Consider the following 23,187-nt stretch of genomic DNA (forward strand, 5'->3'; position numbering starts at 1 on the left):
CCTGTCCAGGAAGATTTACTGTTGAGGGCCTGTCAGAGGAGTTGAGTTTGTCCTTTTCTGCCCATCTTCCCAACTCCCCCTGTTGAGCAAAGGGCAAGTCCAAGGTCCAGGACGAAGCCCTCCGTGTTTGCCCTTCCATGGGCAGGCTGTGTTGGACTCGTGCAGCAGAACTGCGTCGTGCTGTGCAACATCTTTGTACCATTCTCCTGGCCTTCGCTTCCCTTTTCTAGCGAGTGGGAGCCTCGTGCAGGCTCTCGGCAGCTTTTGGCTCTTGCAGGGATTTCTGCCCCCAACTTGAGAAAAGCGTTTGACAAACTGACTGCACGTTTCATGCCTGATTTAGCTGCAGGACTACCAGGCTTGTTTGCACAACTGTGATGATTGTAGGTGCCTCTTGAGCTTTGAGCTGTTGGGTGGTGGATATATTTACTGTTGTTACATGTGCTAATGCAGGGATAGATGCGCAAGGCTGAAAATGCAGATTTTAGGTACATCTAGGAAATCCTCTTCAAAACTGATATCCCATCAAATGTAAGGGTAGGTCAGTACCCCTCATGCTCTACTGCTAGTGTACTGACAGCATGGCTGTACCTTGAGATCTATCTACCTGAAAGCTCAGTGAAACCACTGAGGAAATAAAATTGCTGGATAAATCAATAGTAGTTTAGCAAAAAATAGATGAGCCTGAAATTTGCTTTTGTTTAGATGCAAGACTGGACTGAAAAACAGGGAATATCAAATATGATATCTAATAAACCAAGATTAGAGGAAGAGCTGACCAGTATGCTTTCTCTAACTAATACAAGAGAACTGCTGGATAATTAGCTACTGGGAGAATTTAACTGGAGATAAGTTGCATCCTCTGTTGCTTAAAGTCTTGAAACTGGGCCTGTATCCCCCTGTGTGAAAGGGATGCTGTCACCCAGATGTTACAGGTGAGCGAGTGCAGCTCAGGAGGACAGGCAGGATTGCTCCGTGGTGCAGTTGGCATGCAGAGGGGCAGGACAGATGATCAGTGAACCACGTACCTTGAGGGAGCAGTGGGATTTTCCCATTGCCAACCTGCTTTGAGTTAGAGGTGAAGGAAAAGCTCACTGAAGCTTTTGAGCCCAGTTCAGAATACAATGCTTTTGATGGAAAGTAATTTTGGCAGAGGTGAGGGGAAGGACAGTATACCAACTGATTTGAGGATGATGTCTGTGCTGTGCAGGTGGCTTTGGTTATTCCTTGGATTAGAAATATGCCTGGATTAGGCAGATGCAAGATTTAGGCTACTCCTTCATGTATGCTCTCACTGCAGGGCTGTACATGAGCAAGTCAGTGCGCAGTAAACCAAAGTTTGAATTTATGACTGTTTGCCATGAATGTGGACACTTCCAGCACAGCAGCAATGCTGACATAACTCATCCCATTCAGGGCACACTTGAATATCTGCAGGAGAAGTTCATGCAGGGTGGATAGCGTCCTGTAAACTCACATCTGATCTCCCTGTTCACCATCCTGACCGTCCAGCTAAGCCTACAGTGCCTCCCTTCCTCTCTCAAGACCAATGTCTATTGAACTGGAAGTGCCTCGCACCAAGCGAGGACTTGCACCTGGGTTTCCGACGTCCGATGGGAGCGTGTGCTTGCCGGGCTAATGGCTGTTTGGGGGGAAAGGGACTGGACTCCTCCTGCCTGCTGCTGCTGCTCAGTGAAAATTTTCTAGGGTCTCTATTTCATTCTGAAATAACTGTTGAAACCCTGATGCTTCCAGCAGACCTGAGTTATTCTCTCTTGGAGCGTTCCTCATGTTGTGAGTTTCAGCATGAGAAAGAAATTGGGGAGGAGAGAGGTTCCTGGGGCTGGCTTTTTTTTCTTCTTTTTTTTTTTTTTTTTTCCTTTCTTTTTTTTTTTTATTTTCCCCCAAAATTCTTTTTGGCCAAGATCCTTTCCAAAATCTGGGTGACATTCAGTCAAATAGCCAGTGCCTGAGTGAAGGCCATGGTATGGTTCCTGAACCCCAAACCTGCCTCGCAGGAGGCCTGGCACTAAGCCCTGGCAGAGGGCTCAGCTCTGGGGATTTGGTTCAGTGCAGTCAAATCAATCGCCTTGGGCTGGACTGAGTAACTCCAAGATGCTCTTGGTGCTACCGCTGTCCCATCTGGCCCCTTGCCAGCATGGTTGCTCTCAAGCTTTGTGCCACATCTCGGTTGCACAGTGTGATGCTCCTGGGGCTGCACCTGAAGCATCGCTGCCTCGCCTGTCTGCCGAGAAGGAAGCACTGGCTGCGGCAGAGGAAGCTGCAAGGTTAGGTGATAAGAAAGCACCTCTGCTCACCACCCTCCATTCTGCTCCAGCTGGGCTGAGGCCGGTTCCCACAGTGCTTCCCACAGCTGGCAAGGGAATGACTTCGCTAACTGGTGGCAGAGCCCTGTGCCGAGAAACTCCCCCAGGGCGATTTTGTCCGAATCAGCAAATTTGTACCCTCTGATTTACTTGTGGCAGAGAGAGTTTTGTTGTGCTAGGGGAAGTTTAAATCTTCTGTCATGAATGTGCATGGAAGCTCTTTAATTACACGGCTTACTTTCTTAGTAGGAAAAAATGAATATTTTCACCCAGCTATGAAAATCTGACCTCCAAATCCCCGTATCTGTACATGTGCAGTAGTCAGATGCATAGTGCTGCCTCTTTTAAACTTTCAGCCCACACAGTCAACACATCTTGAAAACAGGGTCAGCTCTTCATAGGGGTAGGGAAACTGAGGCACAGAGAGGAAACGGCTTGCTTACATTGCCATGTAAGGTCAGTGTCAGGACAGTCAGGAACAAAAACCCCCCAACTGCTTCCTCCCAAGAGCTGTCATCTCTGTCCCAGACCTGTATGTTAACCCCATGTGAAAGCAGAAATCCCAGTTAGACACTGGGACTCTGATTGTCATTTACTGTAAGGAGCAGCAGAGCAAATGAGATTCAGTCCTTGGAATGTTGACAAAATTGTCACCAAAATAAAAAACACTTAAAATTGAGTTTAATAAAAACTCATCATTTAGCAGAATCGGATGTTCAAAGGATTGTCTTCAGAGGCCTTTTTAGACCGCTTCGGTAAGGAGCAAGAAGAACCAAGGCAGAGATTTCCCTCTGGTTTGCGTTCTTTTGCTATGTCCCAAGTACATTAAATTGAACAGAAACATGTGACAAAGTTCAACTTTGTTGCTCAATGTCAGCTCTAACTGAAGCAGGCAGGCAAGCTGCTACATGATACGATGTCTGGATGAGGTCTTTATTTTCATTACTGACAGCTATTGATATGCCACTCTCCCTGAGACAATACAGTGAAATTTTCCATCTTGGTAGGAGTATTGTTGAGTAAAAACCTCCCCAAAAAATCCTTGAAATTGTTGCAGTCAAAGGGTATTAACGATGAGAATTAATGATCAAATCCAGGACGCAAAGTTGCTACTACCAGGGAGGGAGCTGAATAGGCACGACAGAAATGGTGTGCCAAGCTGGGGCTATTCCGACAAGCACATCTTCCTCTCATCTGCTGCAGAGTGTCTGAAGATGCTTGCTGGCACGGAAAACAGCTTCGGGGCTGATGAGGAGTCTGAGCAGAGGAATAGTTTGTGGTGTCAAAAGCTTTGAGACATGGGTTTAACTCTGCGGCCTTTCGCTGTTTCTAGAGGAAGGTGGGCGTTGGGCGAGCTGGGGCTGCTTCCTAGGGCAGCCAGTGCCGCAACCGCATGCTGCTCCTGGCGAGCCTTTCAGTGCTTTCTTATCTTCTTGTGTACAGCAGGAAAAGGGAAGCAGTAGGAGGAAGCGATTTCTCACGCGGCTTTGTATTTGCTTCTAATTAAATGTTACTAGTCGAGCTCTGTTTTCCCACTTTTCACTACTGGCCGGGGATGGTCTTTCTGAATCACCCCGGTGCTGTTCTCAAAGCTGACCACACACATGCACACCCCGTTCGGGGGAAGCTGGAGTGACTTCTACGGGGAGATAGCAAGTAATAATGCAGCAGTTAATGGACTACGCCTCGTAGTACAGTGAGCTGAAACAAGCAAGAGAGCTGATTACTTTCAAGCAAATAAAATCATCAAAACTAGTGAATTCATTCCCCGGTTTTGTACTTTCCTTCTGGCAGTAGCTTACGTTGTCTAGACAGGAAGATGTGTGCAATCAGCTTTAAAGATGCAGCTTTATACCTCCCAGGGGAGAAAGACCTACATTCCTGACAAGCAAAGCTCTGTTGGGATGAATGGGAAACAAATTACTCCCTTCTGCTCTCTAAGGCAGTCGGTGTCTGTATCACACAGGTTCTCGCTGGGGCTCTTCAAAGGTGCCCGTAAGATTTGCAGATGCTCCTGCCTTTGTCTTGCAAAGCCCGTTGCTGTTTGTGTGCAGACTTTCAGATGTGCAACACCCAAACTGGAAATGCCCAAGAAAAGTTGGCGCTGAAACCTGTCAATTGAAAAGGCAAAGGCGGAAGCTTGCAATACTAGTGGAAGCCGAGGTGCTGCGGCTGGTGAGCAGTGTTACTGCATGTCTGTGCAATTTGCAGGATGAGGTTGGCAACCCTTGCAGCAAGGCAGAGTGCGGGGGGACAGGGACCTCGGGTTCCTCACTGCACTTTGGCTGCTCGTCCCCTGCGGGACCTGGCAAATCACTGCACCTCTCTGCCCTGGCTTCCCCATTTAAGAGTAAAAATCTTTACTTAACTCCTGTGAATCCTCCTTCCTCTTGCTAATAATGTAATTGTATATAAAATATAATAATATTTAAACTCAAGCAAATGTATCCGAGATTCAAAGATCTAAATTTCGAAGGTTTCACTAAATTCCCCGTGTATATGCATGTGTTTTATCTATAGGTGACCACCTACAGAACCTTTAAGGAATTTGCCTTTCTTTCTGACTCTGCTGTCAATTTATCACTTGGTTACCAGACAGCATAACTAAGCAGTGTTGCAGGCTTCATATGTGCAAAGAGATTTGCTGTTTATGCAGCGCACCAAAGGTGAACCTGTGTTTTTAAATCCCCACATCCAGAAGCAATGCCAACTGTGTGGATGCAGGGTTTGGTTCATCTGAACATGGGGTAGGGACTGATTTAGATGTGAATTTTAAACTCCGGCTTGAAGTGCTTGTGTATTTGGAGCTGGGATCTCAGTTTGTAAGAAGACCTGAGTTTTGAAATAGTGCAGAAAAAAAAAGTGTTATTTCTTACGCCTAATGTGTGGTCTCGATGGCTGTGGTTGCTGGTACCGTCACAGGAATTGTGTTCAGGCGGGTAAGTGGGCTGCCAATATACAGCAGCTAAAGGCACATCTGCTTGTTTTTTGCATGCAGAATTACATACATGCCTTTCTGAAAATGACACTTAAATACTCCCCTCTCTCAAATTTGACTTGTATCGATGCGCAGATGGAGTGCAGAATGAGTGAATTTTATTTATGCAGAGGTGAGCTGATGATTTTAATCATGCCACGCGTTTCCATTTTGTTTAGAAACCCAATCATAGCAGCAAACCAAACAAGAAAAGTCTCCTTGTTTTCTGAATGATGTTATTTGTTTATCTGCCAAAGTGCTTTGCATTTCCTCAGGTCACAGACCAGCCCATGTCTGGCTATGTTAATATTATAAGAGTTATGCAAAAGCAAAGTTTAAGAAAAATCTTTCAACTGAAAGAAATAGGATCTTAAAATCCCAAAATAGAGTATGGAAAGGTACACATCATGTCTGGCTTCTCTTTCCCCTTGTGGCAAATGTGACTCAAAGGAGTTGGGTTTTTTCCAGCTCGATCTGTATACAGTTTGGGGGAGTTTTATTGTGAATAGGTCACCTTATAATACACAAAAATATTTCCTTCCAGAGTTCGGTATTCATAAATCTTTATCGATTCTCACTCTCTTGAAACCGAAATCCAGATGATTTCGTTTTCTTCACGGAAAGAAGAGTGAAAGAGAGTAAAGGAACACCTTGGCGCGGGGCTGGTCCTCTGTTCTTTCTGCTGAAACTGCCGTTGCAGGGCTTTGCACCCTCCTCTCGGGCAGCCGCAGGGCGAGCTCCTGTCTCCCTTCCCGTGAGATGAGCCGAAGAGTAGGACTGAAAAACTGAGACTTTAGAGCAGCTTGGTTGCTGCTAAGGGAGGAAAAAATGAATTTCAAAGTTATTATTTAAAAAAATGTTTTAAGTCTTCACTTCTCTGTGGGGTTCTCTAAGGGTCACTTTTACTCCTCCTTTGCTCTGCCAAAGAAAAAATCGGCATTACGGTTAAATACTAAAGCAGCTGCCTAGCGCAGTGGAGGTGAGTGTTTATTGAGAGTAACAGTCTCTCGTAGTTCAGTCTTGAGAGGAGACATATATCTGAAACATAGCTTTAATGTGTTCTTTTATTCTAGCTCACAGTGAATTTTTCTATTAAAAAAATGCAGCACAAAATATTGACTCATTTCTGTCCCTGCAAAGCAGGGTTAGCATCACCGTTCCCTTGTTACAGATAAACAGAGAGGTTATACGATGACTGAAGCTATGCAGTAAACTGGTGACAGAGCTGGATGTAAAACTTTGATTTTAATGTTCCTGGAGCATTTCTGTGGGCTGTCCATCTTCATTTTTTGTTCTTAAGTCTTCCTGATGTGTTCTTAGCAAGTGAAAGGTAGATGGAAATGCTTATGGTAAATGGTCACTTATATTATCCTTTAAAAACATAATCAATTAGCTCAAGATAAGGACACACCCTTTTAAACAGAGATACTTGACTCTCTTACATATATTTTTCTCTTTGTATTTGCATTTTATGATGCTATTTTGATTGTACAGTGACATCATCCCAAAGCATTGCCATAATGCCATAAATTACCAAATAATTCTGTTACTTTTTTCCACTGATCAAAAAATGTATTAAATGTATTTAAAATCTGGTTCTGTGGAAGACCAGAAGGCCTTTTACTATGTGTTTTATACCACCTTGTCCAGCAGGTGATACAAATATTACCATATGAACAGGCAATCAACTCCTGTTTTCTTTAAGTATGTATACGTTTATAGAGACACACACCCACAGACATACATATTATTAGAAGACCATGAATAGTTTTGCCTTGGGAACTCATTCTCTACATGAGCAAACACCACTTAAAATTACTTTTAAAGGTGGCCAGTGTTAAAAACTGTGTACGTAGCCAGTTCTGTTACAGCTGCTACTGACTCTGCTCACTGGGGGCAGATTTTCTTTTGTAATTTATAATCTATTTTCCTCCATTCCAGTCTCCCACCTATAACTCTGGGATTTTGTTTTGCCAGGACAGAGGGTAGAGTGAAAGCTGCTTTGCTGTCATTGTAATAACCACTGCAGTCCAAAGAATCCTCTCGTCATCTTAGCTGGATCCACAAAGAATTACTCTGTCAGGCCTGACAATAAACATGCTCAGTACTTAAAAACTACTCTTCTCTTTTCCCTCTCCTCTTGTAAAGGCAAGATGGCTTTCGGTCATACAATGGCTTTTCATTGAAGGCCAGGAAATCTTGGATTTTGAAAGTACCATACTTAGGATGGGTTTCAGTATGACTCCCAGAGGACCCGGGCTTGATGGACCTCCATGGATAAACCAGGGGTGATTCCTACATTCATGCCTGTTCCCAGCAGATCTATCATTTTGACCTCTGTTGCCTTTGATCTTCTATACACTTCTAAATCTCCCCATGGCTGCCATCGTATTTATCATGTTCTTGGCAACGCTGCTTCTCCGGTACCAACGCTTGTGCTTGGAGTCCAGCTCCACTACTCTTCCACCTCACTCCCAGAGCCAACTGACATGTTTGCACAAAGCCTCGTACCCTATTTTCCCTCCTCACAGTCTCCCGCAGCGCTTGTGCGTGTGAGTTATCATAGGTGTCTGAGCTGCGGCTGGGCTGGATTCTGTAATTCTTTCTTGCACAACCCATACTTATGATCTGTTGACTTCAATGGAGCTATTCATGTGAGTGGAGGCTGCAAATTTGGGCCCTTGGGTTGTAAGATCTCTGGGGCATAGACCCTGTCTTTGTATGCCTTGCAAATATGTGCTAGATGAGTAATGATAGCTCAGAAGAGTGAGTGTCGCTTTACATTTGCCATACTGAAGGAAGGTTGCCAGGATTGCATTGATGCTGCATATGTTCCCCTTCCAGGGGGGAATTAATCCTTCTATGCAAAGATACCTCCTGCTGACTGGTGAAAAGAAAAAAGAAAAAAGAAATGGTTTGGCCATGAATACCATTAGCTTAATCTTCCTTTTCTCTGATCTTCCAGTACTATTTGCTTTGTATGGCTTCATCAAGGTTTTGTATGTGGACAGAATAATTGAAAACAAATTTAGCATGTCTCAGACCATAAAGTTCCCTTTCAGCTAGATCACTGACTATGCGGTAGATAAATGTCTGGTTTTCATTTTTGGTTATGTGAGAAATTTAGAATGGTTTGATTTGTAATTTTGAATGTTAATAAAGAAGGAGAAATTTCCCCATCTCCTGGCCTATGGAGGCATTCTGGCTTTCTTGCTTCTCTTGCAGCAAATACTGTTTATAAAAATGTTATTTAGTACAGAAGAGTCTGTTTATGCCCTTGAACCCTAGAGACCCCAGTCTCTAAGGTCAACTAAGACCTCCTTGTGCTGTACAGTCATAGACCAAAAATGCCATTGCTACCTGTACAGATAGTATTTTAATGCAATGCAAGAGGAATGGCCAAAGGTGAACCAACAACTGGAGGAAGGATGAGTTTCAAAGAGTAGTGAATCAACATCGGTCCACATAAGTGATTTCAGGAGAACCAGAACGTATTTCCTTTCAAGATTATTTAAGAATTCTGCAGACAGGGAGATTTGTAGGGTAGAGATGTAGATATTAAAAGGGAACATCCTCCCCAGGGGAAAGAGGGTGATGGGCAGATAATGCCACGCTATGAGTGTTTAAGAAGTTGATGCTGGTATTTGAGGCTGGATTTGGGAAGTCTGGGCATAGGTGTTGATAACTGTAGAAAATGAGAGGTGAGAGGGCAAAGAGAAGAGCAGACCTTTGAAGATGAAGGCAGGCAGCTTATGTCTGGTATGAGGGAGACAGAGGAAGCTGGAGAGTTGTGGAGCTCAGGGTGACTTGAGCAAATCAAGAGGCTGGAAAGGACAGTCCTTCCAGCTGGGTTTGAAATGGATGTGAGCTGGGGCAAGACTGCACGTGCCAAGGCGAGAAAAAGGGATGTGGCAGGGATCATTGGTTTCTGAAATGTTTATACATCGTTTAACATTTCAGTTCTCAAAATCGCAGACACATTCACTAGGTACTTCCTATTTAGGGGGGAAAAACCTTATTAATTTGACTGCAGTTGAAGTAGGAGTCACAAGCTGAGCTGAGGCAAAATTGTTTTACTGAATGTTAGGCTGGACAGAAACTAGGGTTTGCACGTTGGACATCACATAGGGACTATTTAAAGCCCCCTATGTCAATGGGCATCTTCCATTAGCTTTGATAAGGTCTGGAGAAGGTGCATATGGGAATACCACGTGTATACGACACATACAAATGCAAGGAAGAGGCTTTCTTCTGTCCTTACAAAAAGGCAGCAGGTGTGGGGAGTCAACGCAGCTTTGCAACTTTATCCACCCCACAGAGAAAAAAATTCTTTTGAACCTCATTTAGGAATCAGTCACTGCAAATTAAACAAGTGTACTCAGAAATGTATCTTTTGAGGGGATTTGTCAATCTATTCTGGAGACAAGCAACAAATTTCTGGTAATGGAGAGCTTGTCTGAAATTTCTGCTTGTCAAATAGTTTTTTTTATTCTTGATATATTTAGTATTATAACCATTAATTACGTGTTTTCCATTAGCTGCCTTCCATATATATCACGGACTCCAGCAAATACTCTTAAGAGGATGTCTGTCTCTGAAAGTAGAAAAGGGTCTGCACCACACATATCTTTATGTCTTTATATATCTCCATATCTGTATGTTTGTCTGTAGATCTATTTGATTTCCTGACATGAAGGCGTTGCAAGCCCTGTGTGTGATAACAGATTTTTAATGTCTTGCCAGCTTCACGGTTACATGGAGAACAAACCCTTGGGTCTTCAGATCTTCATTGGGACAGCAGACGAACGGATACTTAAACCTCATGCTTTCTATCAAGTCCATCGCATTACAGGAAAAACTGTCACCACCACCAGCTATGAAAAAATCATTGGCAACACCAAAGTTTTAGAGATCCCATTGGAACCCAAAAACAACATGAAAGCAACGTAAGCATATTTCTTTTTATTAGGAAAGTTGAAGAGGATCAAATTGGCAGGAAGTTCCTTCTCTTTGGAAAGGGGTCACTTAAGTGAGTAGTGATGGCTGCTCTGAAGGGACTCCCCTTTCCAAAGCATCGGGATGATATATGGGTGTAAGACCCTTTTTACAAAAGCATGAGGAGCAGTTACAAGCACCTGGGTTAAAGCTGCTTAAAGAGTTACCTTTCATCAGCTGACTGTGCAGGCATTTTTGCTCTTTACCCCAATTGCCGCAGTGACTATATTGTAATCATCTGTCATCTTCATAGTCAGAATGGGTTTATAGGGCACTAAGGAAAACAAGACTTGAATCTCAAGACCTTATGCTGCAGGGACACAATGAGAAGCAAGGAGCAGTAGACAGTGGAGGAAAGGTGTACGATTCATTTTACAACATTTAATGGAATAGAAAACATCTCTTCTGAACTCAGCCAAGTGCTCTGGCCATGAAATTGCACTCTCTTGTTGTAATAGGTTAACAGAGAAGCAAGTACAGGCACATCTTTTCTGTATTACTCCTTCCAGTTTTATGGAGGCAGAGGGATGAAGTGGGCACCAGTCTGAAACTTGTCTTGAATGTGTGCCAGGCAGCATGAGAGTGATTGCTCTGCAGAGGGAAGAGCTGTATCTCCATCCTTCAGAGGATACTGACAAAATTGGCAGAGCAGCTATGTTTTTAAGCCCCCCTACTTCATTGCAAAATCCACATTCTTTCTTTATATATCTTTTTTTTCAGAAAATATACCTCATTCCTAACAAGTAACCGTGGAGTAATAAACCCCTGCACACATGCAATGGCAAGGAATAGTGTGGCTGTAGGAAACAGCTTGGGGTTTATGCCTCCCAAAATGTGATTTTAATTCATATGTAAAGAAGAAAAATGGTGTGTCTTTAAAACTGATATCAAAATGGGTTGGCAGTGCCTGTTTAATAACAGTGCTCACTGCACCCTCTGAGGACTATTGCTGAGCTGAAGATCTCAGATCCTGCAAATATTAATTGGCACATTCTCTTAATGCAGACAGGCATGTTTGCTAGATGACACTGGACTCTTAAGAAGTTAACCTGCACTTACACCAATATTAAGTTGCAATGCTGGTTTAAGCAATCCTAATCCTTTCATTGCTGCTCAGCCCCATCCTGCTCCCCACATCCTCCCTTTGTGCAGGGACACAGTGAGTGGGAGCAGAGAACCATTTTCTGCTCTTCCAGGCTATTGCCTTGGCTGGGAACAACATCCCAGGGCTCTGGAGGATGACATGGTTACCTGGTCCAGGGCTGGAGAGCCCAGTTCTACCAGTAGCAGCTACCTTGTGCGAAAGGAGGAGGGAGCAGTTTGGTGCCTGCTTTGGAGTTTTATTCAATGCTTGCATTACAAACTGTGGGGAAAACGTGCCTGGATGGTGCATGCAATTAGCTGATTCAACTGCTGTGATTCCCCATGGAGCTGAACTAATTTGCCCACGTGCAGGCAATAGCTGCCGTGCGGTCTCGGCACTGAGCTGTTTGGAGAGCTGGCGGTGGAGGCTTTAATGCTCTCTAGCTCACAGAGGGCTACGGCACAGGCTCAGCTTATTGCCTGCTGCAGCCTGTGCTCCTTGTTCTGATTCACTCTCCCTGCCCCGGTGTGCTGGGGTGGGCTCTGCCATGTGCGCTCTCGTTCTTAGCACAGGAGGGAAATAAGTCTTGGGGTTATAATGTTTGGAGAGTGGCTTCTGCTGTTGCCAGAGTAAAGGCCACCCCTAGCCCTCGGGTGGGACATGCCTGGGACACGCTGAGCCACTGGGCCCACACTCTTTGGGGAGGGGTCCAACAGCATCCCTCACTTGCTGTGTGTCTGGGACTTCTTCCCCTGTAACTGCTGAAATGGCAGTATCTAGATCCTAAGCAAAACAAGTATTTGGAGCTGCTCTTAACTTGGAGATTGAAGCAAAACTGCTTAATCCTCTTGACTGTCACCTATTGCCAAGCTGTGTGAGAGCAGAAATGTTAAGCTAAACAGCGCGTGTGTTTGGCAGCATTGACTGTGCGGGGATTTTGAAGCTGAGGAACGCAGACATCGAGCTGCGCAAGGGAGAGACGGACATCGGCAGGAAGAACACCCGCGTCCGGCTTGTCTTCCGTGTGCACATCCCCGAGTCCAACGGCAGGATCATTTCTCTGCAAGCAGCATCAAACCCCATCGAATGCTGTAAGTGTCTGCCGAGATTTGTTCCTTCTCTGTCTCTTGCGACAACAATCGTCTTGTCCCTCTGCTCCAGGCTAGCACTGAGGGGAAAAAACCCAATGAGCTCAGAGAGGCAAACGCAAGGTGCTCTGCTCTTCCTGGTGTGCGTATAGGGGCATCTATACATTCTCCCTGTGTTTGTGCATGAGCATGCAAGCTGCCTGCCTTCCTGGGTGTGATTTTATTTTGAGTGGAGGCACAACCAGAACATGTTATCCACAAGCTGGCAGGTGGTTGAAGGTTTTGAATTCAAACCTGTGCTGGATCCTAGCACTGTGGCCAGTCTTGCTTGCTGAAGGAGTGACTGCAGTCCTCTGATCTAAGCTGTGGCAGGAACACAACTGAAATGGAGAAACAGGTTTGATTTTGAGGCTCAGGTGCGTCCTGGTTATTGTTTTTTCTAGATGTCAGTGCTAAGGGGTGTACAGCTCAGGAGGCTGCAGCTGAAGCAGGGGAAGCCCGGGTTGTTCTGGTATTCCCCTGAGGGACAGAAGAAGACTTGCAGTTTTGATTTCTGAGGGGCAAATGCTGTAAGCATGTAAGCTGAGAAACCTGTACCTCCCACTCATTTTAACATACTGGATCCTGAGAAAGAGAGGTGTCCGATGAGGTGCCCCCCCTCTCCCCGTCGCAGTCATTTCTGGAAGGGCTCCACCCACTTTGCTGGTTCATGTGCATCCTGTGATGCTTTTTGTTGGTAAATGGTGCCTTTTCAGCGGTTTGGGGATTTCACAAAGACATAATGAACAGTTTTCCTCTCCCTTTGCTGAATGACTCACCTCTTTAGCAGAACCTGTCTTGCTGTAAGTCATGTGAAGAAAATCACTGAAGAGTTTCTCATGTGTGAATTTTATTTATTGAGATGCAGGCTTTACTCAAATAACAACTGCTTGAATAAGAGAGGAGCAAGTTTTGGATGGGAAATCAAGAGAAATTGTGGCTAGTGAATTATTGATGTCAGCTTTTTAAAAAATGATAGAAAGGAATAAATAAGGCAAGGTTAAGGAGAGGATGATGGAGATGTATGATCTCTTGGCAATGTTTATGAGAAGATACCAACTATCAGAGCATTTTAGCAGCTGAGTGAAGTCTCCAGGCACCATGATGGGGCAGGGAGAACAGTGGGAGTAGCCACCACCTTTCTCCATAGGAAACAGTCACTATCCTTTATGGGACCAGATGGCTAAAACAATAGTGGCCTCCACCTCAAACGTGTCCCTGCTGAAACAAAGGCCCATTTGCTAAAGGAAACGTTCAGCAAACTGAAGCTTCTGTGGATGGGAAGGGAATTGTGGCAAAGGATCACCTGGCTTCTCCCTCAGTTTCTTTTCTGAGTGGAAACAGCCCATTCCTGCCTGCAATGGGGAGCTACTTGGGTGCAGAAACTCCAGGTGTAACTCGTACATCCACTGTACAGAAAAACAGTGCAAGCCCAGAGCCAGAGGGTGGCTGGTCCTCGGGTCATGCAAGGAGCCTCGCAGATCACACCTCACTTGTTCAAATTCTCCTACAGGAAAAGCAAATATGAGTTAGCCAGGCATTTCTAAGACCCTTCCACTATTGCACATTGTATTTGTGCCCATCACCAAAGAGCATTCAAGCAGAAATGCAGTCACGGTTTACAGAATAAGATCACATTTTGATGAATTGTATGCGCGCAACTAATTTGCCTGTGCAATGACTGCTATTTGCAATGGTTTGTTTAAGATGTCTAGGCATTTATTCTGAGATGTGTCTGCTCTGATGAGTCTTAAGGACATAGAAAAGCCAAGAGTGGAGATACCAGTGTAAGTGGCTTATTTTTATATTTTTTCATAATTAAAATATGAAAATGTTGGCTGCATAGCAGACAGCAAAACTTCTACAAGAAAAAAATGTATTTGATCCCCAAGAAAAAAAAAAAGTTTTATTTTTGGAATAATGGATATACTGGCAATTTGGAGAGATATGTTAAGGACTGTGCTTTTCTGAACTCATGAAAGCAGAGTATAAAGTGACCCGGAGTAATAAGCCTCTGCCAGTTAGTACCTATGTTGCATGTTTAGCAACGTTTTTGCATTTCAGTGGCACTTCCGGATCTCAGCCCAGTTCTGGAAAGATGGTTAAAAAACATTAGCTGGTTCAGCCAGCATTAGTAATGCAGGCTAAATCACACTAGAGATGATAATCTCCATTTCTCCCAGACAATCTGCACATGTTGCAGAGCTCACAGTCTCAGGTAAGCTCAGGTGCCTTGCCAAGAAGGGGCATGCTGGGGCTCCGTGACATTTTCTTCTTGTGTCCCACCTCCCACCTTCGTGCACTGCTGGGATTCTCTTTTTTTTCCCCTTTGTTTGCTTTTCATTTTTTTTGACATGGCCACCTGGGAACTCTTATCCTCAGGGACTGTCCCGTAAGATCTCTGCTGTCTGGTAGCTGTTCATAATATCCCGCTAGGAAAGCCTTAGTAAGTAGCAGCTTTAAGATAACTGGCCATTTCCCTACCAGTGGGGTTCCCTCGAGAGCAGTGTTGCTACCAACAGAATATCTGAGTGCTCTCCTCAGCAGAAGCCAATCCCAGCTGAAAACTCCCACCGGTGTCAGCAGATCATTAGCTGCAATGAAGCAAGAACTGTGAAGTATCTGCTTTTCACTGGGCGATTTGGTTCCACCTCATCTGTGTCACATTCAGCACTTGACAGGTTTTAGGAGGGGATTTCACAAGTTCAAAGCATCATCCGGAGCAAGTTCCTCCCCAGGCGGCTGTGTGGGAGGACCAAGGAGGTGATATGTTGTTAAATGATCAGTTGTGCCTTAAAATGGACCTCATATCCAGACAAGCCTATGCATTCAGCAGCTTGCAGCTTTTTTCTCCAGTTGCCTGTGGATTCGTTCTGAAGCCACTAAGGAGGAAAAGGCGTTTGAAAGCCCTCTGATAATTGTAGCAACAGGCCATCAGTTAGTTAGGGATAAAAAGCCACTGTCTTCTAGGTGTGGTGCTGGAAAGGTGAGAAAAACCCCTTCTCCTGGGTGTTACTCCACCCTGAGAAATGGCAGCAAGCCCCACAGATGCTCCATGAGATGTCCCCGGGATCCATAGCCGATCGGTCAATGCAGCAGCATGCTGCTTGGCCTGGCTCCCTACCTGCGCACCTGGGTGCTGTTAGTCGTACTGCAGTTGTGTGAGCCCGAATGTCCGTCCCCGCTTGTGCAGGCATAGGCATAAGCCAGCTCATGTAGGTGAGCTCTTGCTGGGCCAGGCAAGGCTATCACAGAGCTGCTATCACAGAAGGTGGTGAAACAGCAGGCGTGAAGGGTTGCTGAGTTAACTTGTCCCTTCAAATACAGCCCTAATCGCAATAAACCACTTGGCGAATCGTCCATGGAGGGATTTGCTGTTTGCAGACCTGATCATTATTTTCAAACCATTAAGACAATTTCTGTAACATTAGTTCTATTCATTTGCTTTAATTTACTTTTCGCTATGAGCTGAAACTCATTCCTTGGTGCGTGGTTGATCTCTGGAGTTGTGTTTCTACTCCTTGGCTGAAGCATCCGTGGAGCAGAGAAGGGAGTTCAGAGTAGCCACACAAGCACCTGTAAGGCAGCTTGGTTTACTCCATGCTGTCAGCAACAAAAAACTGCTTTATGCAAGTGTGAGATGTGAGTGTAAGGCTTAGGAGCATCATCCACACTGTGTCACAGTTTTTATTCTAATGGATCCTGGTTAAACCTTCCCAAGGTGTGTCACAGTTCTCATTTCATATAATCCATGTTTGCTGATATAATATAATCCATGTTTGCTGTGCTCATGAATCCCTTAAAATGCAAAGAATTGCACTTGGCAGGAGAGGAGTCTAAAATCTTGTTCTTATAATAGATATTCCGAGGTGGTAAAAAAACAAAACAAACAAAACTTATTGCTACAGAACTGTGTGTCCATCTGAGGAATTTAAATAGTTTCTATTATTGACTGTATTTTGTTCCACTAAATCGGGTCAAATATCTTATTTCCCTTTAATCAATTTCCCTGGAAGTTTCCTTTATTTTTCTCTCCTTCTAGTAGATTTTCCCATAATATTAGACAATCTGAGCCTGTGATATGTGACACATTAATAACTACGGAGGAAAGAGCTAGTCATGTAAAAGAATGTTGTCTTGGCAAACCAGCGAGTGCTTTTCCTCGGCTGGGAGTTGTGCTGGTTGGAATACAATGGCAGGCAAGAAGGAGCCCTAGTTTATTTAGATAAAAAAGCATAAGTGAGTGGTCTCTTTGCACTTGGGAGATACCCATTTGCAAGTTTAACCATAACCATGATTATGATGAGTAGCATGGTTTCCAGCTGAATTAAAGGAAATTTTTTGCCCCTTTCATTTCAACTTAAGACAGTCACGCAGTTCGCCATAAATACAGCTGACACAAAAACTGGTGCTTTTTCTAAAGTGAAATTTTTCTCTCTCTTAAAGCACAGAATTTAAAAACTAATTCTGACAACGTTTACCACTTTTAATGTGCAACCAAAATATTTCAGTCTGGAGAGTCTGAGTCAGAAGGAAAATGCCTGCCCTTTTTTCAGGCTGCAAGCCTTGCTACGAGGATAAACTCTGGTTTACTTTTTGTCTTTGCAATACCGCTGTTGGTAAAAGGAAGCACCCCAGCGTATTACGCAGAACGTGGATTTCTGAGCATGATTTAAACTCAGCAGATCTCCTCCACAAGGGATTAAAGGGAAATGCTGTGCATACCCGCAGAGATGATCGACAGAGAAGTGAACCGAGGCCATGGTTTTCCTGTCATTAATCACAGGCTGGTTTGGTGAGCTGGCTGCAGTTCATAGAAAGTATCATACTTATCTGACACTGCTGCCATCAGTGCTTGTCACTCCTCCTTCGCAAGGACATCATTAAATAAATTATGTGGAGAAAAGCCCTCTATTTTTGGTGCTTTTTTCTTGGATGGCTCTGCACAAACTGCTGATTAAATCTTGCTGGCAACAAAGTGGAAACTGTTGTCATTCATACCAGGTTCTTCTTTTCATAGCGTTTAGATCACATTTTCAAGGTTTCCCATCTAATCACAAGGGTGAAAATTTGCTTTATTTCCTTGATTCTCATTTAAGCTTTTCACTGCCTCATACTCCTCCCAGGAGGTAAATCATCCCATCCCTCCGATTAGAAGATTGCTGCTCTCTAAGGTGCCTTACAGATGTCTACCTGCCTGCTAGAGATGTCTCCTGCCCTTGGTCCTCTCCTGGCTGCCATACTGCAGCTTGCCAACCTTTGCCTCTTCTCCTACCAGAGAGCTCAGGGTGCTTCAGCGTGTGATGGATGGGACCAAAGTCTCTCAGGACATTAATGCGTTGAATAAGCACTGGGCACAGGAGCTCTGCTCCTATCAATCCTACCACGGACAGGCAGCTCATAGTAAATAAACACAGTGTGACAGGAGAAATGAAATATTTCCTTTGGCTCATTAAGGTTTGCACTGAGATGGAAGAATTAATCCCACAACAAATTACGCCTCTGCTGTTGCTTCTAGGGTTCGGGATTTTTTTTTTAGCATCAGACAACCAGCTCTATCTGCTCTTCTCAAATCCGACAGATATCAGTGGCTGGAGCCAAGAACCTTTGGGGGTTTGGAAAGACATGTCAGGAGTGGTGAGTCATGGCTTGAAGGCTTCCAGCAAGCTGGGGTGAGCTGGGGCTGCCCTGGGCAGGGTAAGGACAGGGGGTTCCAAAGGGGGACCTGGACATTTGGCCTGGGGAGACTACTGCACTGGGGGTGCAGGCTGTGATCCCACCTCTTTTAAGTAGCCACATTTTTTTGTTTACTTGGCTTGTGATGGCAGTTAGAGGTAATGAGAGGTAACACTAGCTTTGTCCTCACTACGCTGCAGGTGAGCCTCAATCCTACTCCTTGTGATCACCCAGGATAAGATCTCTCCTGAGCTCTGGTCAGCTATGGGGACAACAGGTAAACCTAAGCTCTGGATCCAGTGTTGCAGGTGTCAGACGTTGTGGAGCAGATTTCACGCTAGCAGCTATTCTTTGGCCTCTTTTTACACAGAAGTTTGCATGGAGGCCTCCAGCCACTCTGCAGAAAGCAGCACTGAGACAGTGTGCTGATACGCAGAGGCTGTAGCGGATCTCTGCTCTGGAAGTGTCGTTCAGACCCCCACTGCTCTGTGCAGAGTTCACAAGCCTGTTCCTCCCGAGAGGCAGATCACATTAGTGTTTTTGCTTGCCTACATTACCCGATCCAGCCCTTGTTCTTATTGCACATGTAGGGAGAGAGATTGCTGAGACAGTTCCTCTCCGGAGGCTGAGAGACATTTAGCTTCAGCTAAGACGCCTCATAAAACGAGTCAGCTTTTGGGCAAGACAAGGCAGCGCTTGGAAGCCCTCCAAGCCGGTGGAAGGAAACACGATGCTCAGGCCAGGCTAGAACTGCTCGTCCCAGGAGATGCATGCAGGAGGAGTGCTGGTGGGGTGAGCTGGGCGGTGTGGAGGGAAAGGGGCTCTCAGGTGGAGCTGGGATTACCTAAGGAGCCTGTTAGGGAATACAACTGAGGTTGTCACTTGGAACCTGCTAGCAGCAATGGGCAATGCTTTCCTGGGGGAGATCTGGAGCCGCAACAGACTTATCCAGGTAGTCAGTTGTCTCAATATATCCCTTTTTTTCCCTGGAAACCAAATAGCCTCTCTGCTGGAAAAGGAATAGTTATGGATGCTGCGGGCAGGTGGGGAAGCAAGAAACACTTTCACCGTGCGTTTGCACGCTTCCTTACGGTCAGCCTCCAGGCTTGTGCATCCCATGTGAAGCATTCAGCCTGTCAGGCCAGGGGTTTAAGCCATCTTAACCTTTCCTCCACCTGCTGGCATAGTGAAGGGGATAAAGGCTGAGCCCCTGACAAGCGCCCTGTGCCCCTGCAGCGGGTGGACATGAGCCTGGGTGGGCTGTGGGCAGCCGCGGGCCTGCCAGGGGGTGCAGGCAGGGGCGGCAGTGCAGGGGCTGCTTCCCTCCCAGGCTGAGGCTCGCTGGAGGTGGTGCAGCGCTCCCAGACAGCAGCTCCCTTTCTCTCTTGTGTCACTGCGTGCATTGTATTTCTTGGCACCATGTATCCATGACATCTTGATTTGCAGACAGTCAAATAAAATAGAAAAATAATGTCCCCTGTTAATAGGTTGACACACTGCTTCAGGCCAAGTGTGAGTATTTCTATAGCATTTGCTTTGCTGCCTTATGTCAGTAACTGTTGCTATTGAAAGTAAACACCCCAACTGGTTAAATCAACAGCGTTTTGTTTATTCAAAGCTCATAAACTCCAGTAGCTGTAGGTCAGTTTATGAAGTGCCAACCCCTGGGGGAAGAGAAGGAATAGTGTGAAATTATTGCATGCAGTCCACCTATCATGAGCCTTAGAGGAAGGGGATTTATTGGCAATTAATATTTCTTGCAGAGGAAAAAAAAGTAATCCTATTGAGGCAGCTCCACACTGAACCTTGAGCCTCCTTACTGGTGGAAATGGAGTATGGGGTGAAACCTTCTTATAGGCCTGAGTGAAAAAAAAGATCTTGGAAAATGAATAGTGAGTTTCTTTAGAAAAGGGTTTGCAAATTACCTACTGGGAGGAGAAGAAGAGGCAGAGTATTCGGCACTCAGTAGATACCTGTATTCCTCTGCCTTTCCCTTTAGCACGGTATCTACATTGGGAAACTGAACTGAAAGACTTCCAAATGGTATTGATCTGCAGCGCATAGAAGCACACATTGGGTTTTGTACACCTACAGTCATGACCAAATCTGGGTCAGAGCAAAAGCAGTTTTGGAGATGCCTGTAGCCTGCTTGTGCTGTAGCTGTGCCAGAACATAGCTCTGCATCAGCCTGGCTGCTGCTGGCCGTGGGGCCATGGCAGCACAGAGCTGCGTTGGGGTACCCACAGAACACCTCTGCCCATCACAGGCTTCCAGGCAGCGCTGCTGAGGCCGCCCCAGCTCAGCTGAGGATGGCAGAAGGGTTTTTGGCATTTCCTAAGAGCCAGAATGCATATTCCTGGTGAACCAGCTGTCCTCCCCAGCTCCCTGGTAGGTCGCAGCGTACACAAACACTGTGCTCTATGGAAGTTGGACAGAGGCTTGGTCTTCAGCAGCGATTTCCAACTTGCCGAGATCCAAATGTAATTAAGATGAGTCAGACGGTTATTTCCAGGCTAAAATTTGTCCTTCCTCGTCCCAAAAAAGCCTTGAGAACCACTGATCTGTGGGATGTCAGGTACGAAGATCTCTATTAACACACTGAAGTCTGAAGGAAAAGTAGGTTAATCTGGAATTTTGATGATTTGGGATGCTTTGGAAGTGAAATTTGGGGATTGAATAGGAATAAACGGTGTCCAGGACAAAGCTTAAATATATTTTCTCTTGACTATTGTAGACATGTTTTTGATGATTGCTATTTACTCTTAAGCCTTTGAGGTTACAAATCTGTCTTTGTGATAAATCCAATTATGAACTCATCAAAAATTTGAGTATTTAGGGAAAGGAATTAATCATACAGCCATGTGAAAGAAATTAGCAGCTTCTGTGAAAATTGTCTGAATATATATTCTTAATTGGCAGTGTCTTAGCCCAGCTGTTGTTCTATACTTGAAGGGAACAATGAGTCATAAGGTTGTTTTAAATAGAGTTTTAAAAATGCCTCTCAAACGGCACAAGAAAGGTACAAATATTGAATTAGCTGTATTTTTAACAAGAGCAAAAACTCTGTGTCATGACTGGCAGAAAGCGTTCAGCTGAGCTTGTCCTTGCTAGAAAAGTTACCCCCCACTTCTACAGACACCTGTCTGAAAGGTTTAATGCTTGTGTTTTCCCACCAAATATTCTCAGATTTTCTTCATGTGGTGAGAGAATTTGTACAGTTCTCACCGCAGTCAAGAGCTGTTGGGTTTTCGGCTTTCTGAAGGTAGCACAGCAGTAAAATGGTGCTGGGACCAGGTCACAGAAAGCACAGCCTTGCCTGTGTGCGAGTGGAGGGCCAGCGCTCAACATATAGGATAACATCTCCTTATTTTTGGCTCAGCAGCCAATGGTGTTCAGTAAAGGGAAGACACAAATGCTCAGGGTCTCTTGGGAGCATGCACTTTGTCAGAGAAAGTTAAAATCCAGCCAAGGCAGCTGTTAAATAGATGAGCGGCATCCTCTAGAGGCCTTTCCAGTTGGGGTGGATGAATCTGGAGGAGTTTGAGTGCAGGTCATGAACTCGCAGTTCACCAGACCCAAACTGCTGCCCACCTGGTCTGGTCACAGGGAAGCTCATGATATTTTCCAGCTGTTTGCATTGTAGGGAACAATTCTCGCATCTTCACTTCCTTCAGCTCCTGCCGCTTGTTAGGAAACAGTTGGAATGGGCTTGCAGGGATGGTGACTGGGATTCTCCAAAACTTTTCTGACCATGCAAATGGTTGTTTTAACGGGATGAGAGGAAAGTAGGTAGAGAGATGGTGGTGCTATCCTGGATTTCTGGGTGGGGAAAGAGAGAATAACTTGCCAAAGTCATGCTCCAAGTTTGTGGCCAATAACAGTAAAGACCTTAGAAATACTTGATCACATACATACCCATCTGGATTCCACCCTACCTTTTCTTTCCTTGCCTTTCATAATCAAACTCAGTCTGCAACAGAGGGCCCTGCTCCTTGGACATTCAGACCTATGCAAAACATATTTGCCAAAAGCCCAGGCAGCAGCAGTCCTGGTGTTGACCCTTCTTGCTCACAAACGCAGCTTTGTGATTGCCCCTCTTGTGTGCGCAAGGCTCGGTGCCTGCACAAGGAGACAGTGCTTTTGTTGGCAAACATGCTGTTCCAGGCCCAGCGTAGTCCCTGTTCTGTGAGAAGGCAGTGGACTTTTGTAGAAGTTTATTTTTATTTTTTTTCTGAAGGAATTCAGTATTATTCAGTGGAATCCTCTCTGCAGGTGGAATTTTTGGGCTCCAAGGCTGTAGTGTGCCTGCACTTGAAAATTTGGCCATTTATTTGGAAACAGACATGGGCAAGTTCCAGCTCATTCATCCAAGCTGTCCTTTCTCAAGGACAAGGAGTAAGGCCAGCACAGCTGAAATGCTGCAGCCAGCTCCTGAATGTTTCCAAATAAAATGCCTTGAGTAAGTTTATTTTTCCCTCTCAAACCTAAATTTAGCACCCTGGAGAAGCTGCTTTGGCAGTCAACGGATGGTAACGATGACAAGATCGATCTGTGGATAGTTCTGGGAAGATTTGGAAAGTCCTGGTAAAACAGTTGGTTTCATTCATGTCTGCAATTTGTCCACAGCCCAAAGGTCTGCTCATGAACTTCCAATGGTTGAAAGACAAGATATTGATAGCTGCCTTGTTTATGGAGGACAACAGATGATCCTGACTGGACAAAATTTCACAGCAGAGTCCAAGGTGGTGTTCACAGAAAAAACATCAGGTAAGGCAGTTTTTTTCTAACTTTCCCTGATGGGATAAGGCAAATTCGTAGTGCTGTTGGGTTTCACGGTCTCATCCTAAGATTTGTGCTCATGAGTAACTCTACTCGAGTGAGTAATCTCATTCAAGTTCATGTAAGTAAAACCAAAAATACTTGACTTAACCATCTGAGTAAAATTAGACTTGGGAGTAAATTGTTGTGTTATTTGTTCACAAGAACGCAGACACTGGGATC

At 45.0% G+C, this 23,187-nt stretch overlaps 1 protein-coding gene across 1 annotated transcript in view; it reads left to right on the top strand.

Annotated features, from left to right (window-relative positions):
• NFATC2 (nuclear factor of activated T-cells, cytoplasmic, calcineurin-dependent 2) overlaps positions 1 to 23,187 on the top strand; it is a gene marked incomplete at its 3' end in the record, with an annotated part of 51,225 nt that overhangs the window by 10,104 nt on the left and 17,934 nt on the right. The window contains exons 4-6 of the mRNA XM_009698391.1: positions 10,048 to 10,250; positions 12,302 to 12,474; positions 22,813 to 22,953. Of these exons, the coding sequence (XP_009696693.1) occupies positions 10,048 to 10,250; positions 12,302 to 12,474; positions 22,813 to 22,953 (517 nt within the window). The remainder of the gene's footprint in view (positions 1 to 10,047; positions 10,251 to 12,301; positions 12,475 to 22,812; positions 22,954 to 23,187) is intronic.

This window comes from Cariama cristata, unplaced genomic scaffold, assembly GCF_000690535.1.
Source record: "Cariama cristata isolate BGI_N322 unplaced genomic scaffold, ASM69053v1 scaffold31074, whole genome shotgun sequence".
In the NCBI taxonomy this organism is placed as follows: domain Eukaryota; kingdom Metazoa; phylum Chordata; class Aves; order Cariamiformes; family Cariamidae; genus Cariama; species Cariama cristata.